This window comes from Sminthopsis crassicaudata, chromosome 2, assembly GCF_048593235.1.
Source record: "Sminthopsis crassicaudata isolate SCR6 chromosome 2, ASM4859323v1, whole genome shotgun sequence".
NCBI classification, from domain to species: Eukaryota; Metazoa; Chordata; class Mammalia; order Dasyuromorphia; family Dasyuridae; genus Sminthopsis; species Sminthopsis crassicaudata.
The window spans coordinates 40315973-40337490 of NC_133618.1; the positions used below are offsets into that span (position 1 = coordinate 40315973).

Genomic DNA, 21518 nt, shown 5'->3' on the forward strand with positions numbered 1-21518 from the left:
GGAGAAAACTACTGAACTTGTGCTTGAATGACCAAAAGGAAGTTTGTGATGTGGGAGAGATCTTAGAGCGGGATGTGAGATCTGAGAGTCCATCTGCAGGGAGATGGCACTTGAACTCATGTGAGCTAATGAGGTCACCATGTGACACTGTAGGGGACATGGGCAGTCTCAGAATGAAGCTTTGTGGTCTAGCTATAGTTAGTGGTTGTGACTTGGGTAATGAAACAGCAAAGGAGACTGGGAAGGAGCAGGCTGATGGATTGAAGATCAGGAGAGAACTAGGTTTGGGGGTGGCCAGCTCATCAGATGTGTCCAAAGAAACGAGGCACCTCCTTAAATGTATTGGTGAAATCTGGGTCATCTAATCGTGCTCTTCTTTAAGGATTTCTGACTAGCCCTGAGCCACTCAAGAGAGGAGAAAATAGAAGATAAGTAAGTGTAATGGTTAGAGCCGGAGTGTAGCAGTCTCCTGAAAGCCCTTTAGAAGGCTGGTGGTACGGAGTGATGGCAGAGGAAAGGCTTCAGAGGTCATCGAGCCATAGGTTAGACCAACTCCAAGACCATTCCTTTCACCTTTACCAATGACAGTGGGCCTGGGAACATGATATGACCCTTCATCTAGGGAGCCAGTAGGGCTCTTGGATTCAGATTCTCACCCAGACAAGCCACCAGGGATCATAAGACTTAGACTCCCTGTCTCACAAGGTTGTTGGGAATGTCCGAAAATAAAATGCTTCATCAATCAGAGCTGTTTTCAAGCAGTCAGAGCAGCTCCAAGCACGCCGGGGCCTCTGCTTCAGCACGACTTTGCTGTGAGCACTTGTGAGCACTTAGCACATAAATGCAGTCTCCTCCCACGTAGGTCTCTCACTTTCTGAGATCAAGAGCCCCATTGCACAGTGGGAGATTGGAAAAGAGAAACTCCCTAATCCATAGTCTCATGTGTGTGTGGGGGGGGTCTGTCCTTGTTTGTCAGGCACTGATTCCACTTACATGTGCCCTTCAGTAGTCTTAAAGGCTCTTTCTCTCCCCCAGAGTGATTGTACCAAGCTGTTCAGCCAAGGGATTGGAGGGGAGCAGGCCCAGGCCAAGTTCGACAGCTGCCTCTCTGATTTGGCTGCTGTATCCAACAAATTCCGTGATCTCCTACAGGTGAGTGCCTCAAGCAGCCCCATGATGGAAGGGTCCCATCTGCAGCCTTGAGAAAGCAGCACACCCTCAAACTCAGGTGCCTCATCCACCCAGCTGAGAAGTGCAGGAGGTGGCCAGCACAGATGCTGGAGGGCAGGGACTGCCTTTTGCCCCTTTTTGTATCCCTTGCACTTAACACATTGCCTGGCACATAGTAGATGCTTAATAAATGTTTATTGCCTCAGTAGCTTGACAATTTTTAACCTGGCTGATTGGGAACCATGGTCATTGAACTCATATGGGCCCCAGTATTTATGCCTTTTATTTTTATATCACATTTCTGGATTCCCCATCCTAAACTTGAATCCTTGTAACAAAAGAGAAAAAGTTTATTAGTAAAAACAATCCATATGGTACCAAAATAATAATAACAAAAGTATTATTTTTTTGCCGAGGCAATTGGAGTTAAGTGACTTGCCCAGGGTCATATAGCTAGGAAGTATTAAGTGTCTGAGGCTGGATTTGAACTCAGGTCCTCCTGACTTCAGGGCTGGTGCTCTATCCATTGCACCACCTAACTGCCCCCAAAATAATTTTTTTAAAAATAGATTTGTATTTATATCTTGTTTTTACATTCTTTAAATTTCCTTCTACATCCCTGTCTCAGAGACAATACCTTATAACAGAGAATTTAAAAATAGAAAGAAATATGAAGAAATGAAAAAATTTAGCAAAAACTGGTCAAAACGTTAAAAAAAAAAATATGGCATGAATCTTTCATATCTCTGGAATCCCCTACCTCTGCATAAGAATGATGGGAGCTGTCTCCTCATATCTCTTCTTTGCAGCCAACTTGTTCTTTATGATTTTACAACACTCATTTTTAATCTCTTGTGCTGTTGATTCTTTTCCATCTATGTTATTGCATTTGTGTGCCTTGTTTTACTGGCTCTTTTTATTTCACTTTGTATCAAGTTCTGTTCTGGATGGTGTGTGGGAGAGAACTAAGGACATCGAGTTTGCAATGATTGTATTAAGTTTGCACATGTTGAGTTCTATAGCTCATATAAGTCCTCTGTGCTTCTTATAGCATTGTAGGATTTCATTTAACCATTCCTCAGTTGTTAGGGAATCTATTTCACTTGCAGTTGACAGCTATCACAAAAAGCACAATATTTTAGTGTATGTGGACAGCTTTTCTCCTTGTCAGTGACCTTTGTGAGATACTTGCCTGATAGGGGATTCTCTGGATCAAAAAAGTCTATGACTGTTTTAGCCACTTTAATTTTATAATTCCAGATTACTTTCCAGAATGGTTATACTAATTTTCAAGTCTACTAACCATGCATTAGTGCATCTGTATTTCCACAACCCCTTCAACATTGCCTATTCCTATCTTTTGCCATCTTTGCCAAATTGCTGAGTGACAGGTGAAACTTTAGGGTTGCTTTGATTTGCATTTTTTTTTTTATCCGTGGTTTTTTATCTTTCTTTCATATGGTTCTTAATAGTTCCCAATTCTTCTTTTGAGAATTGTGATCATCTCCTTTCTATTCTAGATGCATTCATTTGTAATCAAAATTATTCTACTTTTTGTAATCACTTCTGTCCATTGTTTATCTAAGAATGCACTTCTCACTTGTAGCTTTGAAAAGTATAATTTTCTGCCTTTTCAGGTTTTTTTTGTAGTACTGAAAGATCTTTAATATTAAAGTTGTATATTGATTCTGATTGTTGCAGAGTGTGTTGTTCTTATTCTCTTGTGGGGTAAGGGTATTCAAACTTGCCAAGAGTACTGAAGGCACATGGCAACAGGAAGCTCAGAAATGCCTACCAGAAACCAGAGCAGGAGCTCAATCAGGCTTGCTATTTGCCTTTAGTCATAAGTGCTTTACATCTTCAGACATCCAGAAGTCTATGACTTCTGTAAAAAGGTTTACAAAAACCTGCTCAGAGCACAGATGGGCTTGGAAATCCAACAAGCTTTTTGTGGGCCCATTCATCATTTTGCCAGACTCATCAGCTTACGTGAGAGCACTGTATGCCCCAGAATCCCTGAGGAGGAGCATGGGGCAGGGGCTGTGGAGGGGGTGGAGGGGATATATCCTCTGTCAGATATATTTCATCCTGCCTTGTTCTTCATGCAGGAAGGCCTGACAGAGCTGAACAGCACTGCCATCAAACCACAGGTGAAGCCTTGGATCAACATCTTCCTCTCTGTCTCCCACAACATTGAAGAGGTAATTCTGTACAGAGAACTTAGTTGTGATGTTAATGATGATAGCAATAGCTAGCTTTTAGGTAGTGCTTGAAGCATTACAAAGCATTTCACAAAATACTATCTCATGCTATTCTCACAGCTTTGGAGGGAAGTACAGTTGTTATCCCCATTTTACAGGTGAGCAAATGGAGGAAGTTTCTGTGACAGTAATTATTTTCATGTCTTCCTGACTTCAGGTTCAATTTTTGACCATCTAGGGATGCTCCACAGATCCCCTCTCACCAGGATTTGATACAGTTACTGGAGGGCAGTGGACCCATTCATGGGACAACCTCAATTGCTTTGATCTGCTGGCAGCCTCTGCCTGCCTCTTGTTCTCACATCCCCGAGCACTCATTAAAAAGCATGTTGTCTCCCCTGCATATGGATTGCTCTTAGGGAAGTTTTAATTAGGAGGACATATCTGAAGAGAATTTTGCAGCTGCTTAGATTCTTAATGGATTGAACCTTCTAATTTCTTTGACTCATCCCTTTAAAAAAAAAAAAAAAAGCTTTTGCTTTTTTCTTGACCTTTTCCTGATTTACAGGCACTTAGTCTAGTAATTTTGGTCCTGTAGCACACATAAGGAAGGAATACAAGTATTTGGAGTCCCAGCATGTTATGTGGCCAGGTGTTCCCGAGCTCTCTAAGTTGTAAGAGCAGGAGCCAAGTTCAGAGCCACGTGACAGAAGTTGTGTCTTGGTTGTTAAATAACTAGCGCTGCAGTCTTTCCATCAGCCTTGAACCCAAACTCGTTTACAGCAGCTTGAGTCAGGGGAGCTGGGAATGGTGTTGGGGGCCCCCACAGGAATGGTGGGCCTCCCCTTGGAGTAGAAACAGATATAACATGGAGCTTTGTTTTCCCTCCCAACATCAGGAAGAGTTCAATGACTATGAAGCGAATGATCCATGGGTACAACAGTTCATCCTTAACCTTGAGCAGCAAATGGCAGAGTTCAAGGTGAGCATCAGGGGCTGTTCCCTGCAGTGCCATGTAATGGGCAGCCTCTGCCTGCAGGGCAGCCCTAAGCTGGGCCCGTCTTTGTGTTTAGGCTGGGCTCTCCCCTGTCATCTATGACAGCCTCACCAGCCTCATGACCAGCCTCATTGCGATTGAATTGGAGAAAGTGGTTCTGAAATCTACCTTCAACAGGGTAAGGCACCTGGGGCAGGTGGTCCTCAAACCTGCAGGGGAGGGCCCTCACCAGCGCACGGGGCAGAAGCTTGCTTCTCCTGCTGGCTGCAGACTGCTCTGCCTGACATTGTTTGACATCTCACCTTTCTGGGCCCTTCAGTTTTCTGCCTTCCAGACCAGTTAGTCCTTCACATGAAGCATCCTCGCCTCCTTCCAGTCTTTGCTGCCCCTGGTCCTCATGTCTGGAATGTCCTCCTTCCTTTTTGCCTGCTTAATTACTACCCACTCAAACGCTGCTCAGACCCAAATCCTCCATAGAACTTGTCCTCTGGTTCATGAATAGCGACCCTCTGGGATCTCCCAGAGTGTCTGGCCCATCTCTGTCGTAATGCTGTTCTATCTCTGCTGGGCTGGCTTCCTTGAGGGTGGGGCTGTGCCCAGAGCCCTGCTTGCTGGACCCCAGCCTAGCGCCTTGCGTGGCTCCTGCTCTTCTCTGATGAAATGAGCAGAGGTGCAGAAACCTGGGCCTCCTGGGGGGCTTTTCTCTCTTGCAGCTGGGTGGCCTGCAGTTTGACAAGGAGCTGAGGTCCCTTGTCGCTTACCTCACCACAGTGACCACCTGGACCATCCGAGACAAGTTTGCTAGGCTTTCCCAGATGGCAACCATCCTCAATCTGGAAAGGGTGAGTGACACAGGGGACAGAGGAGACTCAAGCCATCCCATGGGGCAGATTCCACTAGGGAGAGCCATAACCAGCAGAGACCTCTCCCTCTTTAACAAGAGCAGTGGGACTCTTCCCACGGTAGCAAGGACTGTGCGACCATGTCCCTGCTGACTTGCTTCTTTGGCCCTCCACTGCAGGTGACAGAAATCCTGGATTATTGGGGTGCCAACTCAGGCCCACTCACGTGGCGCCTGACCCCTGCTGAGGTGCGCCAGGTGTTGGCCCTGCGCATCGATTTCCGCAGCGAAGACATCAAGAGGCTTCGACTATAGCCGGCCCGACAAGTCCGTCCAACTTCCATGTTTTTTTGAAGGATCTCTCAGTGGTTGAGGCCCAGAGAGCGTCAGCCTGAAAATGCTTAGGATTTGCTGCAGGCCAGGCAGGTTTGACTCAGGCCATCTCTTTCATGGCACTGATGGCTGACGGCCCAGCCTATTTCCTTTCTGCCGCCCCGAACATCTCTCTGCCTCACAAGTGTGACCAAACCCACAAAGGGTATCCCCCAATATACATTCCCTGCAGAGGAAAGGCCATACCTCAGGCTAGAACTATGGTAAGAACCAGAACGTGGAACACAGGCCATCTTTCTGCTTTGGGTGAGAACAGACACTCCAGAAAACAGTTCTATTTCTCCTCTGGCTGAGCTGATAGTTTCCTCTTAGAGGATTTTTGGTTCAGTTGAAGAACAACAGAGACCCCTCAGGAAATGGAGAAAATGATGATTGTCCCATTATGTTTAGTGATTACACTAAATAAAGACAGACTTGAAAACTGCTGGGTGTCTAGTCTCAGAAAGGCCAAGGAAGGGGTCAAAAAAGTACCCGATCCTAGAGAAGGAGGGCCACACCTGGGGACCGATGCAGCCCCAGCGGGAGCCCATCGCTGTGAGCCAGATCCCACCAGCCCCGGTGTAACTCACAGGTGTAAGAAAGCTTCAGGACCAGCTCTGAAGAATGATTGGTTTATTGCCACTAAGCCACAAGCTGAAAGGCCTGGTTCTGGCAGTACCCTGTATAGGTGTCCCCGTGTCGCCTTTAGAACACATGACTCAACATTCATTTGTTAAAACCTGGACTTGCAATGACTGTCATATCCTCTCCAGCTCCTGGCCTCAGGCTAGGGAATTGGGCGTGGGTGAAGATGGCATCTCACCATACCCATTGTGGCTGGCATGAAATGAGTCAGCCTCCTGGGTGCTCCAGTCCCAGCTCCCACTCCCACTAACTCCCCCACCCCCAAAATGAATACAGCTCTGCCCCCTGCTCCCTCACCTGCCACCCAGGTTGCTATGACATTACTAGTTCTGTAAAGAGGGAAGCCTGGCTTCCTCTGGTTTACACCTCAGGGAAGAGAAATAAACTCCCTAGTAGACTTTCTATGATTGGGCCTAGGTGTGCAGAAAGTTAGAATTATATCCCAGAGTCCCCAAGGCAGAGCCAGCCTCCCAGGGAAGGGACATTGGAGAAGAGGGAAGAAAAGGCTGCAATTCACAGGGCCTTTTGGAGTGGGAAATCAGGTGCAGGAGGGGACGTGGGGGGGGCGGCGAGGCTGGACTGCTGTTGGAATGAGAACATGGGCTAGATGAGCACTAGACCTTCTTTAAACTCCGGATCCGTTTGTGCCAGAGGAGGAGGGGGGCCTACTGGTGCTGATGTCCACCCCAAGTTCTGGGCCCTCGTAATTGTCTGCAGAAATGAGTCATGACAGAATTAGCAGCATAGCCCTGGGGACGATGTCTACTCTCATGGAGAGTTCCATGACAGCTCCTCCCCCACAGTCGTCTTCCATTGGAAGCAAAATCTATTAAATCTGTGGTGGGGTTAGGGACCAGGGCGTGCTGGAGGCTCCTGAGATGCCGGGAGGTTGAGATGGGGGTGGCTGAGATCAAGACCTTGCCCATGTCTGCTGGGAGGGGGAAGTCCTAAACACCTCGCCCACTTTAGGCCCCAAAGGCTCTCCTCGAAGAAGGGGCCGGCTTGCCATCTCAAGGCCCAGTGACTTCTTGCTCAGCCCCCAGAAAGAAGCACGAGGTCCTGGAAGGAAAGCAGGAAAGCCAGGGTTCCCTGGGCCAAGTTCAGGCTCTTCTCTTCCCGGCATCACACCCAAACGAAGCTGGAACGGAGCATGGGAGGCTAGGTCCGGTCAGGCAGAAGTGTCGGCCAGCACCTGCAGGCTGAAGCCCTGGGTGTCCACCTCCACCAGGTGGATGCTGTAGTTCTCCAAGCCCTAGGAGGGAAGTGCAGCGGACAAAAGCTCTACAAGATGAGAGGCCCCATGGAAACCAGGGGCTTGGCCCTCCCTCTCAAAGTGGGTGGCCCAGGGGAACCAGTGACCCTGCTTCCTTCCCACATTCGACACCCCTATTTGGACCTGTGTATACCTCTGTCTGGGCCAATACTCTCTCAAGGGCCTCTTTCTGCCGGGGCTCTTTAGTCAGCAAGTAGAGGAAGCCACCACCTCCTGCCCCTGCCAGGCTCTGGCCGTACACATAGGGCCTCAGGGCATCCATCATGCGCCGAACAGCCTGGGGCTCACAGCCAGGGGCCATGCACTTCTTCTGTCCCCAGTATCGAGTCAGACACCGACCCAGAAGGGGCAGGTTCCCTGCAGTGGGGACATGGTAAACACAGGAGGCCCTGGGCCTAAGTCCTCTGGGGGGCAGGGCAGCCGTCCCAGGATTCCAAGTAACAGCCCTTAACAGCATGGGAGCCGTCAGAGAAGGGGAAGAGTTGAGACAGATTAGCATGTTGATCAGGTAGATCAGTGTGGATCTAGACCCCAACTGGAACTCCAGCCAGGGAGCGATTCAGTCCTGCTGCTCCCAGCCCCTACCCCTGGGCTTCCTCCTCACTGTGCTGCAGGAGCCCTTTGGTCTGTCCCTTTGTGCAGGAAATGTGAAGGAGGATGATGGCAGCCAGCGTGCGTCTCCCCTGAAACTCCTGGATCCCTGTTCCTGGTCACTTGGGTAAAGGCGGTTGGGTCCCCCCCTTCCTGCCTTCCCCCCAGACCCAGAGATGCCTTTTGGGGAACTCCCTTGGCCCAGTCCTCCAAGAGGTCTCACCTTGGCTGAAGGCCTGAGCACACTCCTCAGCATTTCTCACCAAAGCCTGGGCATTGTCCACTACCGCGGGCAGCCGGGCATACCAGTTCCTCAGGACATCCTGCAGTTGGGGATGGGGGTCAGAAGGAAAGAAACGAAACCGCCGGCAGTGCCCACAGAATGTGCTCGCAGGCCCAGTGTGCAAGGGGGCGGGTGTCTGGCCTGCAAAGTCATTTGCTAAGACAGCCACAGGTGGTGGTGAGCTGAAAGCTGGGTCCGACCCCCTCCCACTGCCCAAGTTGTAAAAGTTGGTGATTTTGTACAGCCCGTGAATGACGTCATCGATAGCCGAACGGCCCTCGGCAGAAAGAAGGTTCCTCAGCCCTGACCGAGCGAATCAAGGAGAAGCTGAGGGAAGAGCTTACCTGGAGCAGGTTTCGGGCCAAGCGGGTCTTGCCTGTGTACACTAGGAGGAGGTGCTCGTTGAGGGTCTGTATGAAGTCTGGGGCACCGAAATCTCTTCCACCTCCACCTTCAGGGGTAGCTGGGCCCTGATCGTCCTATCTTTATGCCTGGTACAAGGCCACCCACCTGGTCTTGCCAGCCTCCACCTGCAAGTCCCCCAGGAAGTGGTAAACCATTTTAGACAATCTCCCAAGCCCCATCACTGACTATTTCTCATCCTCTGACTCATTCATTCAATAACTACTAAGTACCTACTATGTGCCAGGAACTGGGCTAAGTGCTAGGAAGGCAAAAACAGCCAAAAAGCATGTCTAATAATAAAATATGTTTTGCATAATTTCACGTATATAAACGATATTGCTTGTCTTCTAAGTAGGGAGGGGAGAAGCCGGAGGGCAGGATAGAGTTTGGGACTCAGAATTTTCAAAAAATTAATTGGGAAAATATTTAATGAAATAATATAATTTATATTAAAAAGAGGCAAAATATTGTCCCCTGCCTTAAAGGAGATTATAATCTAATGACAAAGACATGTGTCTATACAATCTGTACAAATGTATATATACAAAGCATGTGTGTGTGTGTACACACACACACACACACACACACACACCCAATATATACAAAGCTTAAAAGATAACTAGGATGTTGTTAAGAGGGAAAACAAACTCTTCGTCTTATTTCAAGGATTTTGATCCAGACTAGTTAAAGACCAAAATGCCAAAAGACAGCCACTTAACTCCCGAGCAGAAGAGGGGACATTTCCAGCTTCCAATGAGGAAACTCAGAAGCAGAAAAGATCATCCCCCAAAAGTGCTTTAATGGCAGAGCCGTGTCAAGCATTCGGCACAAGTGTCTGCAGCCCCTCGGCATCCCCGAGAAATGGCCAGACTTGGTGGGTGCCATTAGGCATGCATGTAGGGAGATGAGAACGCCATGTGAATGATATGCATATTGTGAGATGAAGGTCCCCCGACTAGCTGGAATTCTGGGATGTGGCCAGGCCACGGGCGATAAGGATGTAAGCTCCTTGAGGGCAGAAGCTGTTTGGTTTTATTTATTTTTTTGGTCTTTTGATTTCCAGCATAGTAGCAGTGTCCGGCACATAGTAGGTACTTACTAAATGCTTGGTGATGATTTATGGCTGTTGGAAAAATTCTAGAGGAGTCCATTTATGAGGGCGGAGGCCCTTACCCCACCACCTCTTCCTGAGCGCCCAAGCTTTTCTCCATCTTACCTGTGGTAAGCATCTGCTCTAAATGTAACACGGCGTGGATCAAGGCTTGGGTGCCCACCGCTCTCCCTGCTGCCCGATGCAAGGCTGCCAGCACCGCCCCTGCCAGGATGCTGCTTGTGCCTGTGGGTCGGGAGAAAGCATCTGCTTTAGCACCTTACCAGGCAGAAAAAAAGACTGAAGGCTGAGGCCATGGGAGCCGTAGGCCCTTTGGAGGCCATGGGGGCCATGGGGGCCTTGGGGGCCATGGGGGCCATGGAGGCCATGGGAGCCATAGGCCCTTGGGAGCCATGGAGGCCTTGGGGGCCATGGGGGCCATGGGGGCCATGGGGGCCTTGGGAGCCATAGACCCTTAAGAGCCATGGAGGCCATGGGGGCCATGGAGGCCATGGAGGCCATGGGGGCCATGGGGGCCTTGGGGGCCTTGGGAGCCATAGGCCCTTAAGAGCCATGGAGGCCATGGGGGCCATGAGGGCCTTGGGGGCCTTGGGGGCCTTAGGAGCCATAGGCCCTTGGGAGCCATGGAGGCCATGGGGGCCTTGGGGGCCATGGAGGCCATGGGAGCCATAGGCCCTTGGGAGCCATGGAGGCCTTGGGGGCCATGGGGGCCATGGGGGCCTTGGAGGCCTGAGCACAGACAGGGGCAGTGCTGCTAACCGAGGGGCTGCTCACCCAGGCCAGAACCGTGAGGCAGGCTGGACCACGTGTGCAGCTCAAAGCCACCCCCAAAGCCATGGTGGAGCTGGGTCTGCAGGACTTTGGGGAGGGAAGCTGCACAATCTGGGCACAGATGAAAGCCGCCTTCAGCAGAGCCCCTGAAAGGAAAGAGAGGAAGGGGAGAGAGCAAACACCTCTTACCTCAAACCAAACTGACACACGCGACCCAATCCAACACACATTTCTTTTTTCAATTGGATTTTTTCATTGGATTTCTTCAATTTCTTCCATAGCATCCCATGTATCCCTCTCCCTCTTCAAGAATTATCCCATAAGAGGAACTGAGTTTATTTTTCAAGAAAAAAAGTCAACATAACTGATTGATACATCAAAAAAGTCCTAAAATACATACAAACTTGCCAACACACATTTCTGAAGAGCTACTTTATAGGTACCTTCATCCTTAAAAAACAATTCTTACTAAAAACTCATCCCTCATAAGCTTTCATTTTAAATCTCCTTCTTAGCCAAATTCCTAGCACACCTTCCTTCTAGTGCTTCTCTCATTCTCTTCTAACGCTTTTGAAATCTGGCTTATTTCCTCATTACTCAATGAAAACTACTCTCTCCAAAGTGACCAAGGGAGGGGGCGAACACGATGGCAGAGAAAGGCAGAAGTTGCCTAAGCTCTCCCAAGTTTCTCTCAATGATCAACCGCCCAATCTGACAGCCTCTTTCCAATTCTCATCCTCTGCCCCATTTGACCCTACTGACCACCCTCTCCTCCTAAAGACTGTCCCCCTCAGGTTTTCATGAAACAGCGCTCTTGGTCTCCCCTCGTCAGCGCGATCCTTGCCTCCTTTGATGGGTTCCCCCCCTGGGCTCTCCTCTCTTGTCCCCTTACACTCTGTCTGGCTTGATGATCTCATCGTCTCCCGTGATTTAATTACCATGTCTATCCAGATGATTCCTAGTCTCTCTCCTGAGCCATCACCAATGGTCCAACTAAATGTCCCATGGGTACCTCAAAACCAAAATATCCAAACCAAACTCATCTTTTCCCCCAAACCCTCTCCTCTTCTAAAATATTCTATTTCTATCAGGGGAATGACCATCCTCCCAAATCTGCCAAACTGTGCCAGTTATCCCTGGAGCCCTCACCACAAATCCAATCAGCTGCCGTACCTTCTTGTTCCTGCTTTCCAAATACCTACAGCCCATCTCCTCTCCAGGCCCCTACCGACTGCCCTTTTGCCTCCTTGACTCTGATGCATCCTCTAGACATTCACGAAAACAGTTTTCTTAAAGTGTGTCTTCCCCCAAATTGAGAAATTCCAGAGGCTCCCTCTTGCCTCAAAAATCAAGCCCTCCACTGGGCTTTTAAAGCTGCTCCCCCTTTTCCTGCCTCGTTACCCATGAGTCTCCCTTGTCACTGACCAGGCAGCTGGATACATCAGCTCCCTGCACACTCCAGCTAGACTTCTGGGAGTTTCTCATTCACCGCACTCCTATCTCCCACTTTCATGCTCTTGCCTGGAATGAACTCTCTCATCTCTGCCTTGTGGAAAGCGCTAGCTTCTTTCAAGACTCGGCACAAATGCTGACACTGCACAAGTGACTTCCTCTCCAAGACCATCTCTCTGCCTTGTACAGATACATCTATAGAGACCATGTTGTATTCCTCATTAGAATAAAATCTCCTTGAGAATGAGGAGACTTTGCATCTAGAACAATGTCTGAAATAGAGCAGGTGCTTAATGAATGCTTGTTGATTAATCCATGGATCTACACTCGTTAATGAGGAGAAAGGGAGGAAATGGAATAAGCATTTATAAGCACCTACTATGTGTCGGTCACTATGCTAAGCATTTACATATATTATCTCCATTTGTCCTCACGTGCTGTCATGATCCCCATCTTACAAATAAGCTCAGGCACACAGGTGAGGTGACTTAGGCAGGCTCACACGGCTAGTCCGCGTCTGAGGTTGGATTTGCAGGAAGGTTTCCCTGATTGTTCTCAGGAGCGTGGATGGGACCTCAGACATCATCTTCTCTGATGGCTCCATTTTACAGGAAGGGGAGTGAGTTGGAACAGAGGTTCTCACCTGGTGCATGAGGCTGACAGTAGTCCTGCAGGTCCTCCAGGCTCCGGCATACGAGCTCTGTGAACACCTCACCTGAGCAGGTCCCGGTTGAGAGCCGCAACTCGGGCTCGATGATCCGACGTGCCTTCGCCCCAATGGGCCTCTGCCCATCCACCAGGATGGCCAGGTCCACCACGGCTCCTCCGTGCTCGTAGGTGATGGGTGGCGTATCACTCCAGCCACCTGCAGCAAAGGCCTTCTGGACTCACCGAAGCCCAGGGAGCCATCCTACTCTACTCTGGACCATGGGCCCAACTAGCTGAGGCCCAGGTAAGCTGACTGATCCGGAAGGGGGGAAGGGAGAACACCCCCCTCCCCAGTAGTAGCCCCTGGGGCACAGGACCTAGTTCTTACCAGAGAAGTCCACCCGGGAGGGGCACTCCACCACCACCCAGTGCCCATAAGGCGGGGGTTCAACCGGCTCCATGGTGACAAAACGGCAGGCGGACTTCACTGCCTGGCGGATAAGGATCTGCTCAGCTCCTTCATAATGCCGAGCGGCTCGCACCAGCAGGGCCGGCCTGGAAACAGGAGGAAAAGCTCACAGAATCCTTCAGCCATCAGGGACCTCCTCCTCCTCCCATTATCCAGATAATCTGTCACTGGCCCAGTCGGGCCCAGGCCCAAGATAATTTGGTTTCTACTTTTTCTTCCTTTATAGGATAAGAGGTTAAAAAAAAGGGGGGGGGGCTACATCATTTGGGAATAGAATATAAATGTAATGGAATACTATCGTGTCCTAAGAAATGATGAAAGAGATGGTGCAAAGTGAACAAGAGAACAAAGAGAACAATTTATAAAAACAATATCAGAAAGACAAACAACTCTGTAAGATTTAAGAACTGTTCAATGGAATGACCAACTACACCCACAGAGCGGTAACGAAATGAGGTACCCACTTCTGGGAGAGAGGGAATGAGTTCAACATGCAAAATCAAACATGGTTTTGGGATGGGGTCAGTGCAGAAACTGGTTTTTTACTTGACTGTAGGCAATCGTTACAAAGGTTTTTTCTTTCATTTTCTTTTATTGGAATGGAGATTGGAGAGAAAGAAAATAGATTTTACTTAATTGGGAAAAAAAAAAACAACCTTAAAAGTGAATTGGGGCCGCTAGGTGGCGCAGTGGATAGAGCACCAGCCCTAAATTCAGGAGGACCCGAGTTCAAATCTGGTCTCAGACACTTAACAAGTCCTAGCTGTGTGACCCTGGGCAAGTCACTTAACCCCAGTTGTCACTTAACCTCAGCAAAAAAAAAAAAAAAAAAAAGAAAGTGAATTGGGCTAAAAATTAAGTAACTCGGTTCTACTCTGGACCATTTATTTGCCCAACTAGCTGAGTGACTAGATAAATTAATTGACAGGCCAGAAAATTATTTCATCAACTATCATATAGAAAAATGTAAAATGGAAGATAGATAGGTGGATAGATAGATGGATAGGTAGGTAGGTAGATAGACAGATAGATAGACAGATAGATAGGCAGATAGGCAGAGATAAATGGACAGATAGATTGAGGATGGATGGATAGATGGATGGATGGATAGGCAGATAGATAGATAGGTGGATAGATAGATGGATAGGTAGGTAGGTAGGTAGATAGACAGATAGATAGGCAGAGAGATAAATGGACAGATAGATGGATGGATAAATGGATAGATGACAGATAGAAAATAGAGGGAAGAAGAGAGAAAACAAGATAGAGAGAGAAAGGTAGAAGATAGAGGGAGACAAATGATAGAGCAGGTGAGTTAGATTACAAGTGACAGAAAAATGAAGAGGAGAATAAAAGATAGCTAGAAAGCTTAAGTAGATAGATAGCTAGAAAGACAGACAGAACGTATGTTGAGTGTTTATTATGTGCCAGGCTCTGTGCTAGGGTGTGGAGATAAAAATAAAAAAATACAGTTCTGCCCTCAAGGAAATTACATTCTAAGGAGGAAATTATTCTCATCAATATTACTAAGATTATTAATCATCATCATTCCATCCCCATGAGCAAAAGCCACCCAATTTTTTCCTTGTTCCCAGCAACATCCCAAGTTCACCTGCCCAGCCACTTGGTCCTCTCATGAGCAAGCTCCTCCACGCCCCTCGCCACATCCCCTCTCTCCAGATACTGGAAGGCTAGGGCCCACTCCTGGTTAGCTGCTGGTCCACTTCGAAGACCCCCCTGACCCCCGGCCATGCAACCCAGCACATCCGCTATGCAGGCCAAGGCCCGGGCTGCCACCCCAAGATCTTCAGCCTGAGCTGCAACTGTAAAAGAAAACAAGAGTTGGGGGAGAGGCAACAGGACCCCATCACTCCCAGAAAGATAATTAACAGCAGACCCCACCTTCTTTTTGCTTACTCCCCTCCTATTTTCTCTCTTTTTTTTGCTGAGGCCATTGGGGCTAAGTGCCTTGCCCAGAGTCACCCAGTTAGGAAAAGTGTCTGAAGTCACATTTGAACTCAGGTCCTCCTGACCTCAGGGCTGGTATCCACTGCGCCCTGCCCCCTGTCCTCCTATTCTCATTAGAGGCAGAAGAAGTGAGAGTCTATGCAGAAGATTGCCCCCAGAACTGCCCTCAAAACATCACCTCTATTGCTAGAAACTAATAATGGGTTAAACAAAGAGAGAGATAGTGTCTCCAGAAGGCACCAATCAAAATACACATATGCAAAATAAATAAAATTGGAATTTAATTTTAAAACTAAAAAAATAAAACATTTCCCCTCCTATCTCTTATTCTAGGTATTGATTAGTCCATCAGATTGACACCTTAGCTTTAAAGGGAAGACACAGGGACAATCAGTTCAAATGAACCGATGAAGTTCAGGAGACATCATAGGGAAGGGCATCTTAACCGTCCTACCAGGGACCCACTGGGCAGCCTGGCAAATGTGAAAAAGATGGCTCCCTTTCCAGAATAAGGTTTTCACATGCATAAAATAAAATGCATAAGAATAAAAAGGGAACCGATTATATAGACAAGCTGGGTGGTTCAATGAGCAGAGTGCTAAACTTGGCATCTGGAGAATCAGAGTTCAAATCCTGCCTCAGACACTTACCAGTGGGCATTTCACTTAATCTCTCTCTCCTCAAATGGGGATAATATGCCCTACTTCCCCAGGGTTGTTTTGAGATTTAAATGAGATGTTTGTAAATCTTAAAGTCTTAGAAAGATGCAGCAATTACACTGAAATAGTTATCAAAATAGAGAAAATTTGTAAAAGGCCACAAAGCTTGGGACTGGAGTGACAGACCATGGGAGCAGCTTCAGCTCCTTCTCGAGTTCCTGTGGGGTAAGTGGCCCTGTTCCTAGATGGGTCTGCCCTCAGGCCCCCAGCAAGTGGAGCAGACACTATAAGGCTCCTCAGCTGCATCCCCCTATAGGCCTCAGAATAACCAATCAGGTCGTTCAGATGATGGAGGGGACCTGGCAAAAGCGGGGTGGGGGGGCTTCCTCAGGGCAGCAAAAGGAAGTGGAGAGCTCAGTGGGTCAGGGTCCACTCCCCGTTAGTGCCTTCCTCTCTCCCGCATCTCCCTCATCTCTATTCCATCGTGTGTCTCCTTCCCTTGGGACCTGTTCTCCTTCCTCCTTCCCTCCTTATCAGGTATTCAGGGAGAAGCTTGAAAATGTTCTCATCCCTCCCAGAAATAGTTAGCTTTTAATGGGAGAGTCTAGAAAAGCTTGAAGCACAGTAGGAATAAATTTCCAGTGATGGGACTTTGGGCTCCGTGACAGGTGAGGGGGAAGACATGGTTGGGAAGAAAGACCCCTTTTTAGTGTGCTAAAAATACAGGCGCACAGCCTCAGCCGTCCTGACTCCCTCCTCGGCAGCTCCACGCGGGCCCAGAGATTGTCAGGAAGGGGCTTTTCACGAAGGCCGTGGGGTGCCAAGGAGCCCGGGAGGGGGAGGGAGAAAAAGGTACGTCCAGGCCGGAGGTTCTTAATGTTTGGGCTGTCCTGGACCTCACCGACAGGGCGACGAAGCCTATAAATCCCTTCTCAGAGTCATATTTTTAAATGCATGAAAAGATTATCAGTTTCTCTTGGTAATACATACTTTCCCCCGTCCAAGTTCACCATATTCCCCAGCACTGGAAGTGCCTCCCAACCCCAGGTTAAGCATTCCTCATTCACACTCTCCCCAAGGGGGACTGAGTTCCCATGAGCCTATGGACTGGGTGGTCCCTCAGGGGATGGCCACTTTCCCCACCTCGAAGGCTCTCTCCTCTCTCATTCCCCGCAGACTTCCTTCAGGTCTCACCCTCTATGGGCAGCCTTTCCTCCTCCCCTTAAAGCTGGTCCCGGCCCCCCTTCCAGTTCTTCCTGTCTGTGTCTGCTCGGGGCTTAGCAGGGTGTCCCCCTTGGACCGGGAGCCTCTCGAGGGCAGGCTCGGCTGCCTTTCTCTGTACCCCCTGCTCTTGGCGCAGTGCCCGGCACCTCTGAACCCCGGGAGTGGGTTCAGACTGATGGACTGGCCGGCCCTGCGGGGACCCAGTGCCAGGGAGGGCAGCTCACACTCACCTTGGTCCAAGGTGTCCAGCAGCGGCCCCTGGTGCCCCTCGTGGGCGGCAGCCCTGATCAGCGGGAGCAGGCTGTGGTCCTGGCGGCCCCCCAGCACGCGCCGCACCTTGCCCCGGGCCTGCTGGAAGAAGAGGGCCCGCCGAGAAGCCAGCGTGGCCGCGTGGTCCGCATGAAGCTGAAGCTGTTTCCAGGACATGCGCCAGGCCGCCCTCCAGGCGTGCAGGGAGGCTCCTCCCGGGGGGCCCAGCAGCCACAGCACATCCTGGGGGCCCGGGGCCCGGGAGGCGAAGAAGACCGGGAAGAGCCGCGCGGTGAGAAGGCAGCGCTCTGCTGGCTGCGTATCCAAGTCCCAGAGGTCGCCCTCCCTGATGCGGGGCAGAGTGATGGTTACAAGATGGCAAGGGGGGCGCTCCCCCCTGCTCCCTCTGCCAGACCAGGGCGCCTGGGGAGACCCGGACAGACCCTGGGCCGAGGGGCGACAGGAGGGCCTTGTTCCACCTGATGGCGCGTCCCTAGGGGCGCGGGGGCGAGGGTTTTGGGGTAACCACTGTCAGCCCACCCTGGCGGAGGGGCACATCACCACCGCTACGCCAGCCGGGAAAGTGTCCACCTCCATCCTGGGCCAAATGCCAGGGGAAAGGGGGCAGGAGGGACAAGGAGGGAGGGGGAAAGCAGCACTGTTGGACAAATGGTCCATGGTAGAGCGCCCCACTGAGGCTTCAGGAACCTCCATTCATGGCACAGGATGGGGGGGGCCCAGGGACCTGAGAGGGGAGGATTCCCCAGGGGGACACCGAGCCCCCCGGGCCTCGTGGTTGCCTCAGGGGGTCCAGCGGCTCTTACCGGATGCCTGTCCTCTGAAAGAACTCGGTCCAGGGCACGTTGAGATAGGTGCCCTTCCCCAGGGCTGGGCTCTGCAGAGGCAAAGAACCCAGTCAGGAAGCAGCGGTGGAGGGAGGGGGAGGGAGACGAGGGGCTTATCAGCTCCATTCAGGGGAAGAAAGGAGGCAGGGCCCAAACAGTCCAGGCCTGTAGCATTTCTTAAAGCCGTCACTGAGCAGAACCAGAACACTGCGCACGAGACAACAAGATTCAGAGATGCGCAACGTGGCTCTGCCCAGCCGCGAGGTGATTCGAGGCAATCCCAGCAGGCTTGGGATGGAGAGAGACCCAGAGAGAGAACTAGGGAGGTGAGTGGGGACTGGAGCAAAGTGTTTTCACCTTTTTTGTTTGTTTGTTCCCATTCGGTCGGAATTTTCTTGCACAATTTGACAAATGTGGAAATATGTTTTAAAAAATTGTACACAGTTAACTACATCGGATTACGCGCTATCTTGGGGAGAGAGAAAAATTTGGACTACAGTCTTACAAAAATGGATATCGAAAACAATCTATATAGTTGGGAAAATGAAATACTATTGAGAAAAAATTTAAATTACATTTTAAAAATTAAAAAAAAAAATCCTTTCAAGCAAACTAGTCCCAAACTGCTCCGTCTCTGCACCTCCATCCCTCCCCGCAAGAATCTGCCACTCGAACTAGTGAGATTGGGGTCTGTTCTCCTCGAGGGCTCAGTTTTCTCATCTATAAAATGAAAGGACATCACTAAATAACTTCTAACGAATGTTCTTCCCAGCTAACGTTCCAGGAGGGCATAAAATGGTCCATATTCGTGTCAACCAAGGATGAGAAAATCCTGGAAAAGACGGTCCAGGTTTCTGGACTCCACGTGTCCTTGGCTCTCTATTGCTAGTTACTGTTAAAACAATGGGGGGGGGAAGGGGGAGAGGCAGCTTTTCCCTTAGATTAGAACCTCCCTGAGGGCGGCGATCTCACCTGCCCCATCCCCTCGCTCCCTACTCCCGGTGAAGACAGTCAAGGGAGTCAGTGCCATCTTATACCTTGGTTCCTTCAGGCCCAAGGAGCCGGGACTTGTGATCCCATTGCTCAGATGAGAAAAGAGTCACTCAGAGACGTCTTGTGACCTCCCCTCGCTCACACAGCGGCATTTGCCCAGCGTTTTCAGCTTTGCAGAGCACTCTACACGGATTATGTGACTGGATCTTCACAACAACCTGGGATGTGGGTGGTGTTATCCCCATTTTCACAGATGAGTAAACTGAGGCAAGCAGAGGTTAACGGCTTGCCCAGCGTCACACAGCTAGTGAATGTCTGAAGGAGGATTCAAATTCAGGTCTTCCTGACTCCAAGTCCAACTTGCACCTCGCTGCAGCCCCTGATGTCAGTCCAATTTCTGGGCTCCCTCCCCCACCTCAGTGACAGGGATGGCCGCTGAGAGGCAGAAGGATGGGATTGTTAAGTCGGAATAAGGACAGGCCTTCCCCCTTGGAGAAGACAGAACTAGATTAAATTCTGGGTTCAAATCCCGCTCTGTAGTTACTGACTCCATAAGCTTGGGCAGTGATGTGACTCTGGGTCAGTTTCTTTATCTACAGAATGCAGGGAATGGTGCAGAGGGCCTCCCTCCTGGCTAACACTGTGAGCCTTCAGGGCTGAGGAAGCGGCAGTACCAGCCAGGCCCTACCTGCCAGGAGTCTTGGCGCCCAATGAGAGTGAACACCTGGACGGAGGCGGCCTGCAGTTGGATATAATGCCCCTGGAGGATGAGGTCACGTAGTGGCAAGCCGTGGAGAGCGCTGGAGGAAGCTCTGTCTATTCCGAGCAGGAGGCATCCAGGACCGATGTGGATGGGACCCTAGTGGGGCAGAAGAACCTGCTGGGAATGCTCCTCCCCTAGGACTGGCTCAGGGTAACCGAGGTCAGAGACACGGGGCCATTGTACATTTCCAGTATATAGGTCCAGCCCACCTTATTATTATTATTTTTTAGGAAGACAAATGTTTAATCAGATATTAAATAATATAAAACTTGTACCAAGACTGGAAAAAAATTTTAAATCCATGAATGGAATACAAGAGAGAAATAAAATTATGTTACAGGCTCTTAACGAATTAAGATCCTGAAGTCAGCTACTTATAAGTGCTTTTTCCCTCTCCTAATTTATGCTTATATTCATTAAACATTTTCCAACTTTATATTGGATAATTCCAAGATCAAAATTTACTGGCAGCTGCTGGATTCTTAAAATAAAAATGTGAGTTTTAGTTTTCCCTTTTCTCTCCAGACTTTATTATTATCTTAAACAAGTATTGCACTATAGAAATACATTCTGGTTCTCATCTTTATAAATAAAGCCAATGGATAGAACTCCAATAAAAAATATAACCTAGGAACAGTATTTGTCCAGCCCACCTCTCCAGGCAGATTATACTTTAGGTGAATACAGTAGCCCGTCTTCTCCCTTCATCTTTGGAATAAACTCCCTTCTCACCTTCCCCTCACTTCTTTCAAGACTCTGCTCAAGCACCAGTCACACTTGAGAGCTATTCCAGCCCCCCCAGATGCTACTGTCCTTACTGTCTCCTTCACCAAAACTTTTCTCACGTGGCATTTATTATCCGTGTACTTGTTGCTTCCACCCTCCCCGGATACCCTCACTTCTACCCCCTTTCCTCCCCATCAAGCTCCTTGAGAGGAAGGACTATTGCAATTCTGGTTTTGGATTCCAAGTGCCTAGCATCCAGCAGGCACTTAATAAATGCTGGCTGAAAAAATAGTACATCAAAGATCAGTGATGTTCAGCCAACCTTGTCCTTTAGGACCCAGAATATCTGATGCTCAGGATGTTCAGTTTTTATAGACAGCAAGTGCTTATTAACTGTTCACTTACAAAAGTAATTTTTAATTGCATTTGGCTGTCCCACTGACTCCTCTGTCAGGCCCCTCTTTGTCTACTTCCTCCTTTTCCCTTTCTTCAGACAGCTTGAGGCCACCAAAGTGGTGGACGCAGAGAGAGGGGCTCCCTTTCCTCAATCCCCTCTATCTTCCACAAACCTGCTGAGTGGGTGGAAGGGCCTACAGGGTCTGGGGTGAGGGAGTGGAGATAGAACAGCTTTTACCTGGAGATGGCAGTGATGAATCACACTTCCAGGGCCCAGGTGAACCTCTCCTTCCAACAGGCTATTCACCACAGAGCATCCGGCTTCTAAGAACTGAGGCTTCTGCAAAGGCAGGAAGGAAGGAAACAAATCTGGGCTGGGGAAAGCCATTCCCATCAAATCCCTCTCCTGCTCAAAAGCCTCTCCTGGCTCCCTATTACTCACAATAGGGTCAGATCCAAAATCTGC

The 21518-nt window shown here is 49.4% G+C and overlaps 2 protein-coding genes across 5 annotated transcripts in view; one reads left to right on the plus strand and one right to left on the minus strand.

Annotated features, from left to right (window-relative positions):
* The window catches only part of COG4 (component of oligomeric golgi complex 4), a 31732-nt gene extending 25706 nt beyond the window's left edge, over window positions 1-6026 (plus strand). For all 4 annotated transcript variants that reach the window (XM_074285954.1, XM_074285952.1, XM_074285953.1 and 1 more), the window contains 6 exons: window positions 1036-1152; window positions 3279-3371; window positions 4270-4353; window positions 4445-4546; window positions 5082-5210; window positions 5390-6026. In XM_074285954.1, the coding sequence (XP_074142055.1) occupies window positions 1036-1152; window positions 3279-3371; window positions 4270-4353; window positions 4445-4546; window positions 5082-5210; window positions 5390-5524 (660 nt within the window). In that variant the 3' untranslated portion in view covers window positions 5525-6026. The remainder of the gene's footprint in view (window positions 1-1035; window positions 1153-3278; window positions 3372-4269; window positions 4354-4444; window positions 4547-5081; window positions 5211-5389) is intronic.
* A 173-nt stretch (window positions 6027-6199) lies between these two features.
* Window positions 6200-21518, minus strand: part of FCSK (fucose kinase) — a 32064-nt gene continuing 16745 nt past the window's right edge. The window contains 16 exon segments of the mRNA XM_074285951.1: window positions 6200-7478; window positions 7633-7856; window positions 8314-8413; window positions 8718-8794; window positions 8797-8847; window positions 8850-8903; window positions 9995-10114; window positions 10664-10750; window positions 10753-10806; window positions 12756-12977; window positions 13149-13315; window positions 14842-15052; window positions 17311-17675; window positions 18154-18224; window positions 19856-20026; window positions 21291-21392. Coding sequence (XP_074142052.1) covers window positions 7395-7478; window positions 7633-7856; window positions 8314-8413; window positions 8718-8794; window positions 8797-8847; window positions 8850-8903; window positions 9995-10114; window positions 10664-10750; window positions 10753-10806; window positions 12756-12977; window positions 13149-13315; window positions 14842-15052; window positions 17311-17675; window positions 18154-18224; window positions 19856-20026; window positions 21291-21392 — 2160 coding nt within the window. The 3' untranslated portion in view covers window positions 6200-7394.